The 14,978-nt window shown below is 36.8% G+C and overlaps 2 protein-coding genes across 3 annotated transcripts; one reads left to right on the forward strand and one right to left on the reverse strand.

Moving 5' to 3' along the window:
- Positions 1-296: 296 nt before the first annotated feature.
- Positions 297-8,156, reverse strand: LOC116299132 (transmembrane prolyl 4-hydroxylase). The gene is made up of 11 exons (XM_031707766.2): positions 7,868-8,156; positions 6,695-6,776; positions 6,141-6,266; positions 5,898-5,971; positions 5,179-5,240; positions 4,330-4,364; positions 4,086-4,251; positions 3,709-3,766; positions 2,695-2,822; positions 1,761-1,851; positions 297-1,422 (listed from the first exon to the last, which is right to left on the reverse strand). Exons 1-11 carry the CDS (start codon positions 8,054-8,056, stop codon positions 1,141-1,143), a joined length of 1,293 nt encoding a protein of 430 aa, XP_031563626.1. The 5' UTR covers positions 8,057-8,156; the 3' UTR covers positions 297-1,140.
- A 1,425-nt stretch (positions 8,157-9,581) lies between these two features.
- LOC116299117 (ankyrin repeat and SOCS box protein 7) lies at positions 9,582-14,950 on the forward strand. 2 transcript variants are annotated; one of them, XM_031707754.2, is made up of 3 exons: positions 9,582-10,530; positions 12,507-12,647; positions 14,662-14,950. In XM_031707754.2, exons 1-2 carry the CDS (start codon positions 9,675-9,677, stop codon positions 12,644-12,646), a joined length of 996 nt encoding a protein of 331 aa, XP_031563614.1. In that variant the 5' UTR covers positions 9,582-9,674; the 3' UTR covers position 12,647; positions 14,662-14,950. The 2 variants fall into 2 exon arrangements, with proteins under 2 accessions (XP_031563614.1, XP_031563613.1); XM_031707753.2 differs by having other exon boundaries at positions 12,507-14,950.
- Positions 14,951-14,978: the final 28 nt, after the last annotated feature.

Raw genomic sequence — 14,978 nt, forward strand, 5'->3', positions numbered from 1 at the left:
TCGGTACCTTTTATATTCTTGACTCTGAGTTCGCAGAATATCGAAAACCGCAGTAAAAATGGATGGAGAGAGAGAGAGAGAGAGAGAGAGAGGCACCACCGTCTTATCTGAATGAACCGTCCCAGCATGCCTTGCAATCAAACCGGAAACCCTAAACTTTTTATGCGAGTATATCGTATCAGGCGAGTATATCGTATCAGGCTCGCTCAGATAAAGGGATCCCATCAATTATTATTAGCATAGCTTTATATACTGGAAACAATTCGGTGATCCACATGCATGTTCAATTTACATTTATTTAAATCTTTCATTTAAGCTGTATAGTTTTTTAGAAAATATGTTATAGTAATTACATTAATCTATCATGACATGGAATTGCTTTTAAAAATTAATTACGATATGACTACGATTATTTGAAGTTTAAACTTGATTGTCTCATCATAAGCGAATCTCAATCAGTATTAATTTCTTTCCTTATAAATAACTGTCTTGATTAACCCCGTTAAAAATTGATCATCAAGTTTGCATGTCTATCTTTTGTTAACGGGTTTTATCACTAATTTAATTTGTAGCATAGTACTGCCTAACAGATAGAGTGATTTTCATAAACCCGTGAGCCAGATATCATAAATTAGTATGTAATAGTGAAATAAGAACAAAAGAACACAATGGAATTAGGGTCTACTAATTTGTATTAGGCTGGTGTGTATTTCACGGGCTGTGAAAACCACTCTAAAATATAAAAAGTTATATAGAATTATCTAGGTGTATCAAGCTGGTGTATCAAGAATAAACCGTACAGTGTGCGTGCGCATGACGTGACGTCACAGCCGTGACCTTGACTTGATTACCGTGACTCACAGCGCGAGCATGCCGTGCCGTGATAGCATGCAACCGCGGTAGAAGTGGTAAACACCATGTCATCGAGTGTATAAGTATGTTCATTGAATGAGCATTGAAATCCTACTCTTTGATTGGTTCAGAGAATGTCGTCAGCACTAGCTCCGTATCTTTCCGTGTGCCTTGGATTTCCACATGCAAATTCTACTCTGTCGCTTTGTGCGTGTAACTCAAGTCAATTTGTCTTGCGCATGCGCATACTGCACGTTTTGTCGACAGTATCATTCCCCGTCGGATTATTTAGGTAGTTGTCGCATCATCATCAAAACTACTCTTATAATCGATATTTTCCAAGTCAGGCGCAGTGATCCAGTTATTAGCAACCCATTTATATCCTTTCGTCACTCCACATCCTCCATGGATCGTATAGTCATCTCTCTCTCCCATGAATCCGGTGTCTTCATCCACAAAGTGGTTGTACCACAGGATAGCCTTTCCTTTCTCCGGTGGAACCACAAGACGGGCTTTATGACAGTTTTGCAGTAAATTGAATACATCTCCAGTCACGTTCTTTACTAAGTCCTAAAACCGAGAAAGAAATTGTTAAGAAAACTTTTGCACCATGGTATGTAATATACATTTCGTCCTAACGTCTTAGTCACTGGAAGTTAAGAAGATGAAGTTCCAACAAACGTGTATTTAAACCAAATCAAGCGAATGACAATCTAAGACTGTGTTGAGTGTCATTGTGGAGTAATATATAACGGAAAAGAATGTTGCGCGTTTGGAGTTTTAAACATTCGTAGTAGATCTTCATAATTTTACAGCGATGGAAAAAGGCTAATGTCGTTGTTGTATGTGCAGCATTCCGCGCAATCAGTCGACCGGTTCATCTGCCCCTTAAAGATGTAGAACGTTACCTCTTCTCTGTATGTTTCATTGTCTGCTGCCGGGAAAGCCGTCTCACCGCCTTCTTCAACATCGTTTAGATAGTACAGCACCGTGGCATACCTAGGAGACGGTATTAGAGGATGTACATTTTTATGATGGCAGAATAAGATTTTTTGTTGGAGTTGTATCACATTCATGTGTCTTCTCATTCGAAAACGTTAAACAAAGAAATTATACTCTAGGGAATCAGTGACACGTGGTCTGAAATGAGTTAACAATGCACCAAGTCTATTGCTGGGTTTCAATCAATCAGGTAATAAAAGTCTTTGAATCTCATTATCTGGTCTAAATGGTGGTCAAGCACTGACCAACATTTGCTGTCACCCAGAAAGAATTCTGTATATCTCTACTTTCCCATAGCCCATAATGCTTTGCTCCATGGGGGTAACGAATCAAAAAACTGTCCCAAATTTAAACGTTCTTTAATTGAATATATGCTATACCTGCTGCTAACTGTACAATACTGATTATCTGTTTGTTCCGAGTTAATTTTGCGCATACAGAACATCAAGAGGCAAAATATCTATTGACAGGCAAAAAAGTGTTTAAAATTTACTTTAAACTTCTTCAAGCTTCTATCTTTTTGTGTTTTTTACTTCTTCATTTTATATTTGGATATCAAACGAGGTATTTTCAACAGTTTCTCGTCAACTTTTCGCAAAATAAGTGTTTTTTTCCTCTGGTTACTTCCAAAGCCGCAAAGTGCTATGGGTATGGGAAATATTAGAGAATCAGCTGTATTTTAAAAGAGACATATATCTTCCGAAGCAGTATTTTTTTTAAAATCTGATTAAGAAACAATTTTCAACTCCACCTCATCCCCAAGAAAAGAAGACCTCTCGTGGTAAAAGCAAATGATTAAAAGATGGACGCACTCAGTTTTACTTATCAACATGTTCTTACCTGCAGAGTCTGCAGTGTGGTGTACTGGCGACAGTTGTGTGACAGCATTTGTAATCACGTGGATGTGCCGTGATTGATTGACTATCGTAGTGTCCGTTATAGTGACCATTTTCATCGTATCGAACCACCTTGGTAGCATAAGAAAATAACATTAATGCCCTGTTGCGCAGTCTGAAGCTGTCTGCAGGAGCCTGACCCATTGTATGTGAAGTCAAAGCAGATCAATTTGGAGGAAAAACAAAAGAATTTCAATATCCTGAAATTGGAAACCTATTGTTATATCCTCCAAATTGAGCTTTATTCCCTCTTGCTGCAAGGGATCTGTAGCAACTCAATTTGCGCTATTTTTGGTCACTTTTTCCCAAAATTTCCTTTATTCTTTTGGGTGCAAAACGTGCATCAAATGAGATTGATTTGTATTTTTCTGCGCAGTTATGATATAGTTTAATGGCTCATTAGGATAGGAACATGACAGAGTCGCCAACTAAGAATATCTCCGTCATCCAGTTCATACTGGTTTAGATTGGTTATAGGATGCATGAGCCGGTCAGCGATTCAGAACGTTGGTCTCACGTTTTTGGGTTTGGAGAGATGTAGTTTTAGAGTTGTAAACAAGAGTTCTTAAAAAGCTATTTTCGCAGTTTTACACTAGATATTGACACGGAAATGAAGTATTTATATGCTACTCGTATACTTGTATGGAAAAATATTGTTAAGTCTGTGTAATAGACTGTGAAGCAGTTCAATGGAGAATGAAGGCCATTCGGAAAAGCCTCCTACTTTACAAACATCTCGACCAGCAACAAACACAATTAAACGCTGGCCACTTGCGGACACTTAAACCAAAGGTAGCCCAGCAAGCTATAATAACAGTATACTCGAAAACTACAATGTTCATAAGTTTATAAATCAGTACAGTCTGTGCAAAATGAGAGGTAAGGCGTATAGATGTTCAAATCCCCTTCTGATGCCTTCAAGAAGAGAACATGATATTTACCAGTGCGTAATACTTACTTGAAGAGGTTCACTGCCGCGAATTATTTCCTCGGGTAGTCTTGTCAGCACTTTGATTCTTTAAGACAATCAGAGAATATATCATAGATATTACTAGACAGGTCGTTGGTTTTCTAAGTTCTGTGTCATATTTTTATTGATTCCTCCTATTTTTAACTTATCGAACAGTGCAGTAGTCCGAAGTGCCTTTGCGAGAACGTATTCGCCCCTAGGCCTCTAATCATGCTAACAGTAGGAAGTTGAAATTCCTCCAAGCCAAAATACGTCAAGCTGAGAAACATTTCTTTGACAGACTGCTCTGTATGTTGTGTTAATAATCGTAGTTGATAATCGATGGTATTCTTCAAGAGACCATGAAGGACATAGTCTTGTCTTACCTTTCTCTGAGCCGTCTGATCACTGGATCAGCGGATCTTCCGTGAGGCAACCAAGCTTGGTTGCTGTACCTCTCTTTATGTCGTGGGTGATATTGTTTTAGTACATTAATGTATGAGTCGATTGAGGCGGTAGGGAAGGTGGAAAATTCTTGAAGGGTCACCTTTCCTATAAAAGAAAAAGATATAAATCAAAGATCCATTAAGGTTTAGTAAGGTTACTAATTTCTTGCGCAAACAAACTCACCATCATCCATTTCCTTTAGTTTTAGTTTGTTGATCCTTGAAGTAAAAAAATTACATGCATAATTTAATATTGTATGCAAGAAAATCTCCTTTTCTGAGACGATCAAAGAGATACGGGCGCTAATGTGCTGCAACTGGAGGCATTGAGAGTTTCCGGGAATGCCACACGCAGCAACGCTGCAAAAAAAACTGTCCACATCTACCCAAGTCTGGATATGGGTATTTCATTGTAATTCTATTTCATTGACTGAAAATGTCTCGCAATAGACCTCTTTACGAATGAGTTAACCTTTTAAATCTACCAAGGAAATTCACTGAAATAAATAACTTTGGTTTTTTAAAAGTGGGGGTTGATCATCGATCATTTCACTGATTGGCCAAGAGGTTGGTCAGTTTTTTCCCAAATTGCGGCATTGGTTAAAGTCTGTCTGTCTTTCTGATGTATAACCAGAAACCTTGCATTTGGTGTGCGCGAATATTATCATCATTTTTGCGCGAAATATTGCAGACTTTGACTCTGCAACGTTACGAAAACAGTTGCGCCGTGTGTCCGGACAACACTTATGGAGAAATCTGCACGGAATATTGCTGCGCTGTAATGCATTCGTATTGCTGGGATAGAGGCTTTGCACTATTACGTGATGGCAGCCGTGACAGGAGGCAGGGACAATTGAATCTGGTATAATCTAACTTATATGAGAAACAATACAGTTTTCCCAGGATAAAAAGGCTCCGTTTTTGTTCCTCCTGACATGGCTGCCATCACGTGATAATGCAAAGCCTCCATATGTAAAAGTAGTTCTCTTAACTGACGAATAAAATGACTATGAAAGCCACAGAGACCACTTACATATTATCCACGTCTTCTTCTGTTAGATACGCATATTTATAATTTACAGCGAAGTGCATGAACTAAGAACAGAAATGCCAAATCAAAATTAGCGTTATTGATAAAACAGAGGAATATAGCGGGTATTTGTGACTACTCTGCACATAATCTTTTCCCATTTCAATGTCGTGAGACTAAGAATTTTTTGTACTTTCACAATTATTTACTTTCATTAGTGAAGAAATAATAAGCATGCACGTGTGGTGGGTGTAGTTTTGAAGCACTCTAGGATTAGCAAAGCACTCAAGATGTGTAGGGTGTGCTTCTCAACACTTCTCGAGTGTGCTGCCGATCCCCGATTTCTTCACGTCTTCTGCTAGATACAGAGATTTATAATTCATAGGAAGCGTATGAATTAAGAAATTGCACACAGCAAGGGAAGCTATTTGTGAAATACAGTATTTTGAATAGCAAACAGATCATTCAGAAAACGACATTTATAAAATAGCTGTCATAAAACTCGCATTCTGATTGGTTTACTCTGCTACGCGTCGTGCTTCTCCTAACACTTCTCTCGTGTTCTGTCAACCCCCGCGTGCTTTATAACTGCAGACAGCACGGGCGCATTTTCTATTACTTCAATATAACAGTTATTTTATAACGTATCCAAGATATATCATGATGATATCTTAAACATAACTAATGGAAAAGAAAGGGATAACACTCAAGGGAATATTTACCTCGTCTTTTGTAATAGAAAGATCTTGATTTTTGTCCCAGCTACCAAAGCTTGATGCAGCTCCTTCTGCATGACCTGTTGAGGTAGAGAAGATACCATCTTTTATTTAGAAGGTTGATGTGTTCGCATGACCACAGCCATATTGGATGACAGGAAAAATTCCTTTGAGGAAGAAGGCGGTTGATAAGTTGTTCCTGCCCTTTACGGTGCAAGGCAAATCACTCTAGTTACATATGCATCATACCTTCGATGTTTTTCCTCTTTTCAAGTAAGTGCTCATCAAAGTGCACTATACTTGTGTGTAGACCCTTGCCTGTAGCAAGGTTTTTGATCTGTTCGCATTCCTCTGGACTTAGAAAATTACGAATTTCTGCAATACAACAGCAACGACATTTTGCGTAACTTTCGTATAAAAGAAGACTTGTGAGACACGTGCTATCACGCTCAAATGGCTTCCGTTCTCGACCAATAAGAAAAGCCTGTGCTTGTGCCAGTCATGTGCTTCCAATTTCAGACCACGTTTCATTCCCTAGAGTAGCATTTCTTTGTGTAATGGTTGTACATGAGAAGACATTAATATGGATACTAGTCAAAGAATCTTAATCTTATTCTAGAGAATGACACGTCGTCTGAATTAGGAAAATCAACATACGAATAACGTCTAGTGTCGTACACTCATAAGATTAAGGATGTTCTTTTTCCCATACCCAAAGGCTAATCAAAAGGGCGGGGTCTTGTATTGAACCTCGCATTTTAAGCCTCATGTCAAAATTCTGGATTCGCCCCTGAATCGCTTACCAAATATTGGTGGTTTGTTTGCCATTGTGGTCATCTTGTACTTCTTTCCTGGTTCTAGCTCCAGTTCTCTAGTGTAGCCTTTCTGTAGATAAAAATCAGAAAGGGTGATCAGTAAAGATCGCTGGGCTTCAATAGCAATAATAGATAATAATAATAACAATCAATAATTATTATTATAATAATAGCTTCAATAGATGGACAATAACTTATTTTTTCTTTGATGACTCTCTTATTCTATTATTTAAAAGAAAGGGGGAAAAGGGAAAAAAACAATAAAAGATTTTACGTTGTCAGGTAATCTCGTCTAACAGAAAAATGTAAATTACGTCGAACAGTTGAACTTTTTTCTAACTTGCAAATGTTTCAATGTAAACGAATTTTTTGGAAGTATTTCATTTTAAAATATATTTGCCTTGATTCTTATTGATTGTACATTGTAATTGCTGACAAGATCAATTGATTTCTTCACTTCTTTTATAGTTCATTCACTTAGTTTACCAGTAAGACACTGGTACAGTACTATCTGTTCGTAAAAAGGCGTTAAAAATAGAAGCAACATATGCCTATTTCAAAAAACGTCATCGCCAAAGGCGAATAGGCGAAAAGCGATAGGATATATGTCATTCCAAGATCCAAGAATAGCTGGAATGACTTGTGTTTCTGCTTCTTATTCTCGTCAAGAACATGGAACTTAGTGTTGATACTGGTTCTATGTTCTTTGTATTAAACGAAACCATTTCTATGTCGGAATGACCTATTTATTGAAATATATAACCAATATAACCAAGGTCTTCATAGTAACGAAACAGTTAACGAGTGAGAAAAGTTTGAAACTAATCCTAATGATAAAAAAAACTCGTTTGCCTTTTTGTTGCTTTAATAATCAAGAGCCCTAATTGGCTTGTAGTTTTACAATTTTTTTTTTTTTTTTTCAATTTATAACGGTTTGTCATTTCAAAGTTTAAAATATCATCGATATCTTTAATTATCTTTAATTTTCGTTAATGATTTTAACATCGTTTGAATTTTCGTCTTAATTTTTCAAATTTAAAACATGAATATTATATAATGTAGTTAAAACTGTTACCCGTGTCGAAAAAGTACACAGTGAAAATCACTTTCTATTAATAGGTTCAACTTTCTTTTTGTTCCTAAAATACCAAAGTTTCTCACCTTTATTGGTTCCCAGCGAAATAGCTTTGGTTTGTCGTTGTCTACCTCACATGGTCCTTCATCGTCCGGCCTCCAACAAACCCCATTTTCACAGGACATGCTATATCTCCTGTCTTCTAGCTTTGCCATGGCGTGAAAACACAACCAAAAGAGAGCCGCGAGGTTAATAATAAATCTAAAGTGTTCCATAACTGAGAGAAATAAATAGGACTAAATCATTTGGAATCAAAAGTTTCGAGAGCCTTTCTCGGATCCTTCACGTAATTATTAAGGTTCTTTTTCATGGTGGAACGCATGTGCAAAATCAACAACGGGGAACGTATGAATTATTTAATTATTATTTTACTGTTTTTCATGCAATTTGTCATGACTTTCTTTTCACTTCACTGACTAGTAAGCCTCAGTCGGGTAATATTTTGCGATTCTGTTCGCCACCCGTCGCAGAGACAATAAGACGCATCTTAGATGGCTTTATTAGTCGTTTTGTATACCAGCTTTTAAGATAGTCTAGACCACGTGGTCTGTGCTTTTGTATTCCAGTTGAGTGTAACTTGACAGGGCAGAAAAACGGTTTTTGGCCTTTCGCCATAAGGACAGCTTTACGTATTTAAGCTCAACATTTTTTAAACACGTTTTTTTGGAGCCAAATAGCAAAATATCCAATGCGATCAAAATTTATTGAATGCGCATTTGAGATATAAAGCCGTGTACTTTGGGAGAAGTGATATTTTGATCAGCAGAAAAACTGACATTTTCGTCAATACTAATAAGTAGCCTTTACTCTAATTCGACCAAATTTCGTCACAAGTTTCGAGCAGCAGTGTCACAAATGAAACGCTTAAAAATTTGGAGTATTCAACTCAGTTAAATAAAAAAAATCGTGAAAGTAGCGCGCTTGTCGTTTTTCTACCCTGTCGTGTAACCTGCTGTAGTTACCAGTGTAATGTATATATCTCCTTGTCGGACCGTGGTACTTTATTTACACTTTTAAAGTGACATGGCTGGAATCTCCTAGGAGGGGGGAGGGGTTTGTTTCTCCTCTCTGGAACCCCCCGTACCCCACCCCTGGAAACTCTTTTCCAATTGCCAGGGGAAATTCTTAACGAAATATAGATAGGAATTTTCCAATAAAATAAAAACGACAAGATATATATTTTTTCGATGCTATCAGGATCTATCGTCATTTTTTTAGATAAAAATTTTATAGAGCTATGTAGGTATGTTTCTCTTGCGCTCACGAAGATAAGGTAGATGATTTATATCCGTGAGGCACAATCAGCAGTTGCATATCCTCGAGGTTACACCATTGAAAACATTGCCTCGTGTGGAATAAAAAAGAGTATACAATGCCTTCTCGTGGCACAAAATATCTCACTTGTCACTCGTATTGTCTTGGTAAAGAAATAATAATAATAATAATAATAATACTGATAATCATATAATTATGACGATGATGATAAGAATAAGAATGATACTTTATTATATAGCGCTAAATCGCTAATTATTCTAAGCGCTCTAATTAAAAGTACCCTGTGAGATATTCCATGCTGTGCTACTCAAAGCCATGGTATATCAATAGGTATTTTTTATTGCTTCTATAATTACTATAAGACTGAAGCGCAAGGACACTAAAATAATAATAAATGAAGTATCAAACTATATTTAGGTTCCAGTTCAACGCGGATAAACAATGCCCGCATTGCTTGCCGGGATACTAACATGGCGTCGAAGTGAAAATCTTTTGATCAAAACATCTCAGAATTTTCTCCTTAGTTTTGCTCTATTTTCTTTAAAAATTGAGTTAATAATGAGCAGACGTAAACGTCTAAGAGGAGAAGAAGGCAAAGTGAGGAACAAAGCTCAGATTCAGCGCGAAGCTCGTCTTCGAGAGTCTGTTGCTACAGGAAATGTGAAAAAGGTTCGAGAACTCATAAATGATGGAGCATCAGTCAACCAAAAAGACGTTAATGGCTGGACTTTACTTCATCTTGCGGCTAGTAGAGGACAAGAAAGGGCTTTGAGGGTGTTACTAGAGAAAGGTGGTGATCCTTTGGCTAAGGATTCGGTGGGAGGCTTTACTGCTATGCACTATGCTGCCATGCATGGAAGAACAAGAATTTGTCGTCTTCTATTAAATTATGAAGGATTTGACAAGAAAAAACTTGTGGACGCCAGGAGCGATGATGGTTGGACTCCACTCCATGTCGCTGCTCATTATGGTAGACAATCGTTTGTGGTTCTTTTATTGGATTCTAAAGCACGAGTAGATGCTTTAAGCGACAAAGGTACAACTGCACTTCAGCTGGCGATCATTCGTGAACGATGTAATTGTGTTAAGGTTTTACTCGAAGCTGGTGCTAATATAGACATACAGTTCGGTTTCCCTCTTCGTTATGCTGTGATCAAAGGTAACTTAACTTGTGCTAAAATGTTAGTTGAACACGGAGCGAAGACGAGTATAAGGAGACTCGAAGATGGACAGACTCCTTTACATTTGGCAGCCATGAGGAACAACGAATCCTTGGCCAAGTTATTGTTTAAGTTCGGTGCTGATGTTAATGTTTTCAATGATGAAGGACTAACGCCACTGGGAATTTCGCAAATGATGTGTAACATAAACAATACTGAGAGTGGCTGTGTAAAATTCCTTGCCAGTGTCACAAGTAAGTAGTGTTACACACCTTTTAATTCTGAATTCAAACTCTTTATATTTAATAGTAATAAAAATATATATAATAATAATAATAATAGTAATAATAATAATAATAATAATATATATGCTGACCACATGTATGTACGATCTAACCGTGTGGACGCGTGTTTCATCGACCACAATAACAAGAAAGTACTCATGGTGGAAATGAGCTGTCCGTGGGTTAACAACCGAGAAAAGAAAGACAAAGAGAAGACGAAGAAGTATGGAGCACTTAGACTTGAGCTCACAAAACAACACCCAGGATACACGATCTTGCAAGTGAACCTCATTTTGGACGCTCTTGGAGGATGGTCTAAAGAGATGGAGCCTGAGATGAAGCATATCTTTGGAGCAAGATACAAAGATGTATTACTTAGAATGCAGAAAGCGGTATTAAGCTGCACAGTGAACATTGCAAGAACATTTAAATTAATCACATCTCAAGGACATTTCAAACATTCCAAGTATTTAAACTGCATCTTAAGAACATTAATAATTGGTTTAAGTGATTGTATATATTATTAATCCTGTCATGCTGGTAGGTTACGAAATTACGCCCTATCTAGCTTACCTAATTAGCATTCAAACGTGTTTACTGCTGATAATAATTCACAGGAAAATAAAAAGAGATTTCCCAATTGGGAATTTGTTAGGAATTTCCTTGAATTCCCAACGAATTCCCATCCAATACCCAGAGAGAACGAAAATGGGAACGTGGCACTGATTCCCAATGTTAGTTTGTTGGGAATTTTGTTTTCTATTGGGTATTAGAAGGAAATTCCCAACAATAAATCCCAACGTTGGTGTTCGAATTGGGAATTCAAGGAAATTCCCAACAATTCCCAATTTGGGAATCTGTTTTTTTCCCCTGTGAATCGAAACATTATTTTTACTAATTGTTGACTACATATACAACTGGCTGCTTGAATTAAGATAATAATAATAATGATGATAATGATAATAATGATGGCATTAACAGTGGATTCCACAGAGTGGATCTTCTTTCCACTAAATTCCAATTGGAATTTAGAAGTCGATTGTTACGGAGGGAGGAAAGCCGGAGAACCCAGAGAAAAACCCTTGAAGCAAAGGAGACTCTGTATTAGTTACTAAGAGTAAATGGTTTGAACCTGGTGTTGGAGTTTGTTGTGAAATGTGAGTGTAGTCTTGAGAAAGACTGTTGTTGGTGGTGACTGACATTTCAACAACCTGAGCTGAAGTCATCATTAGAGTCCAGTGAGAAAACGAGAGACAGTCGATGGTATTTATACCTCTATTAGTTATTGTTGCTGTTTCTGACACATTTTAAGAATTTTAATTCTGAAAAGATATCTAGAATGTGTTGGTTTTACTCTACCTGTGACTGTCTAAAATCTAAAAGCTAATTGGATTCACCACTCCATAGTGGACAGAAAGTCTTTCAGGTTTTGCAATGCACTTGAAAAGGGAACTGATAGATCTAATTTAAATTTAGCAGTTGATTTTTGCAGAGGGAGACAAAAAAATGAAACCAGAGAAAAACCCTTGAAGCACAGGTGATAACCAACAAAGAGCTCTACTCACAGATGACACAGAGTCTGGGAATCGAATCTAGGTCACCTCAGTGAGAGGAGGTGGCTTTGCAGAGACATCAGTATACCCCAGGACAATGGGATTACAAATAATCTTTTACTTTTTATTTAAGAATTAAAATAGAATGTCTTGGTACTGCAAACTGTCACAAACAGCTGCCTGTGTCTGACATGCATCTATCACTCTGGCTGTGACTGTGTCTGGCTTTGCATGAGCATGACTATACCCCAGGCCATAGGATTATAAAAAATGCTTTACTTTACATTTAAGAATTAAGTTAGAATGTGGTGGTACTGTAAACTGTTTGATGTGAAAGACTAACATTTAACTTTGACTTAATCATGACATAATATCTCAAATTTTGATTTTCAGAAAATGTTAGAAGTTTACAAGACTCATGCCGAATAGTGATACGTGAAGCATTAAGTCGTAACCGCCTAGAACAGATCTCAGACCTACCTGTCCCTATCATATTAAAACAGTTCTTGAATTACAAGTATAATTTCCTTTAATGTAAGTATGACATTCTTAGAAACCGAGGATCATATGTTTTCTCAACACTGCAAAAATTAACCCAAAACTTTCTTGTTTTTTTTTTTTCGATATTCTGCAAACTCAGACATTTCAACGGCTTGTTGTGAAATTGTTTTTTTACTGCTTTTACTGTTTTTTTTTTGAATGACAGCAGCAATAAACAAATTTCATAGTGCATTATGTAACTACTGAGTTTGTAGAATATCAAAAATCACGAAAAAAATATCTCAGAGTAAGAAAATCTTAGCTGACATCTAAAAGGTTCATTCAGAAATCAAAACTATCCCAAAATTAATTACGTCGAAGTTAGAATTATATTGTTCTTCTTGCTGATCTTTTATCCAAACACAGTGTTGTAGACCAAGGTGTTATTTGAAGAAAATATGTAGTAGCATTTCAGGGCGTAAAATTACAGCCAGTTATCAGTCAGTGTCTAGTCAGAATATGGTCTTTTCAATTTTTTGCCTTACTGATAATTTTGACCAATAACATTAAGCCAGAAACTGAGCTAAAACTAATTTGGCTGCTGATCTTGACTGGTGACTGACTGTCCATGGTTTTAAGCCATGGTGTTTCTTGATTGACTTTCATTTTCTGTGTTTTTAGATCTAGTCATCCAAATGTTTTTGATATGTTTACATGTCTGTCAGCCTACAACTATTTGCAAAATACAATATAAACCAGGAGTTCCTTCCCTCTTATGAGGGATAATGGAAACTACTTGGAAAGTCATGCAAATACTGTGGCATAGTAAGCTAATCATACTCCTTGAAAAATCATTTTTGAGTCCTTGAATAGTCCTCGAATTGTAAGTGGTTTTGTGGTTTCAGTCCTTGGTGTTAAGTCTCTGTTGGATATGGTGTACATTTGTAGAGGGACTGTGAGAAAAGGGGCTAAGATGATTTTAACCCCCACATATTTTAACCCTTTTAAAGTTGCAAAATTTTTCATCCTAGTCTACCATAGTTTCCAATCTGTGCCTCCCATTTTTCATTTCTCTCCATGGTCCTTTTATGTCTCTGAGTACTACATGTAGTAAAATTTTGTTTTCAACATCCTTGGGATGTAAAATTCTGTTGCTTCTTTTTTGCTCTGCTAGTGAGAAATCAGCAAGAGAATAGACCCCTTCACAGTTCCCTGCACCATCTGGAAAGGTAACTGTGCCTTTGCATTGAAGCAAGACGAAAAATGAGCTTGCAATAAGACACCCCCCCTACCCCCAGAAATTCCAATTTTCTTTCATACAAACTCCGTAATTTTTGTTCTTTCTCTGACCCCGTCACTCTTCGGAAACTCCAAATTCCTCTGGGGGGTGGGTATGGATAATTTCCGGAACTACACAATGGCATGGCTACCATTCAAGATGACACAGAGAACTGTGAAAGGACTATTTTACTCCTGGGTTCCAAGGATGGTTTTTCAAGAGATACGTAAAAAATGTCTAGCTGAAAACAAATTAACTAGAGACTGGGTGATTATCTTGAGATGAAAAATATCAAATATCCTGGAAAAACCATGGCTCATTCAACTATCTGAATGGCCTGTTACATACCAGCGTTCAAAAACTGGTGTATCATCATTTATTACATAGGTATTGACAAAACAAAGTTCACAGAATTTAGAGTGATTGTACTTCAGGGCTTAAAATAATGGCCATTAATCATGCAATGTCTGGCGAGAATTATAACTTTTCTGGTCAAAGCTTTGCCTTACAGTCATTTTAACCAGTAAATTTGAGCCAGAAACAAGCTAAAACAATAAACCAGCCATTATTTTAGATCCTGCACTTGGAAACAGTATTTCATTTATTGTCCGCTAAAAAGCACAATATCTATAATTGTATAGTCAGTGCTGTTTAGGACTAAATAGTGTAAGTTATATAACAGTGTTTTAAAGACAGAGTGGTTTTAATTAAACCCAGTGAAATATTTGAATAATGGTTTGTCAAGGCTTGTCAATCTTATTTACTGTTGTTTTCTACTGTGTCTAATAGGCCTTCCTCATGCGGCATGCTGCCATGTTGACTGGAACAATAGGCGGCATGAGTAAGGAACAACACATCAACAAGTAATGTTTTTTGCAAGTAAAATCACACTATAGTGTAATTGCAAATCACTATGCTTTTTACCAGCATTTTTTATAAAAACATCTGCATTTACAGGTTGCAAAGCAAAGATAATATTTAGTATTATTTATAAACAAATTATATGGAAAGTGCATAAGAGATGTGAAAATTTATATGAGAATATCTTATCGTCTGAATAAAGAAAAGGTAACATTGATTATGTTTTGTGCTTCCATTTCTTCCTT

Source organism: Actinia tenebrosa, unplaced genomic scaffold (genome assembly GCF_029948245.1).
Source record: "Actinia tenebrosa isolate PJP-AT-01 unplaced genomic scaffold, QUT_ActTen_1.0 PGA_scaffold2__45_contigs__length_23673736, whole genome shotgun sequence".
Classification (NCBI taxonomy): Eukaryota; Metazoa; Cnidaria; class Anthozoa; order Actiniaria; family Actiniidae; genus Actinia; species Actinia tenebrosa.

Coding starts and splice junctions, on each gene's coding strand:
- LOC116299117 (XM_031707753.2), top strand. CDS start 9,675: ATGAGCAGACGTAAACGTCTAAGAGGAGAAGAAGGCAAAGTGAGGAAC. Junction 10,531..12,506: donor ATTCCTTGCCAGTGTCACAA/GTAAGTAGTGTT, acceptor TTTGATTTTCAG/AAAATGTTAGAAGTTTACAA.
- LOC116299132 (XM_031707766.2), bottom strand. CDS start 8,056: ATGGAACACTTTAGATTTATTATTAACCTCGCGGCTCTCTTTTGGTTG. Junction 6,777..7,867: donor TTCGCTGGGAACCAATAAAG/GTGAGAAACTTT, acceptor TTTTATCTACAG/AAAGGCTACACTAGAGAACT. Junction 5,972..6,140: donor AAAGAGGAAAAACATCGAAG/GTATGATGCATA, acceptor CTACCTCAACAG/GTCATGCAGAAGGAGCTGCA.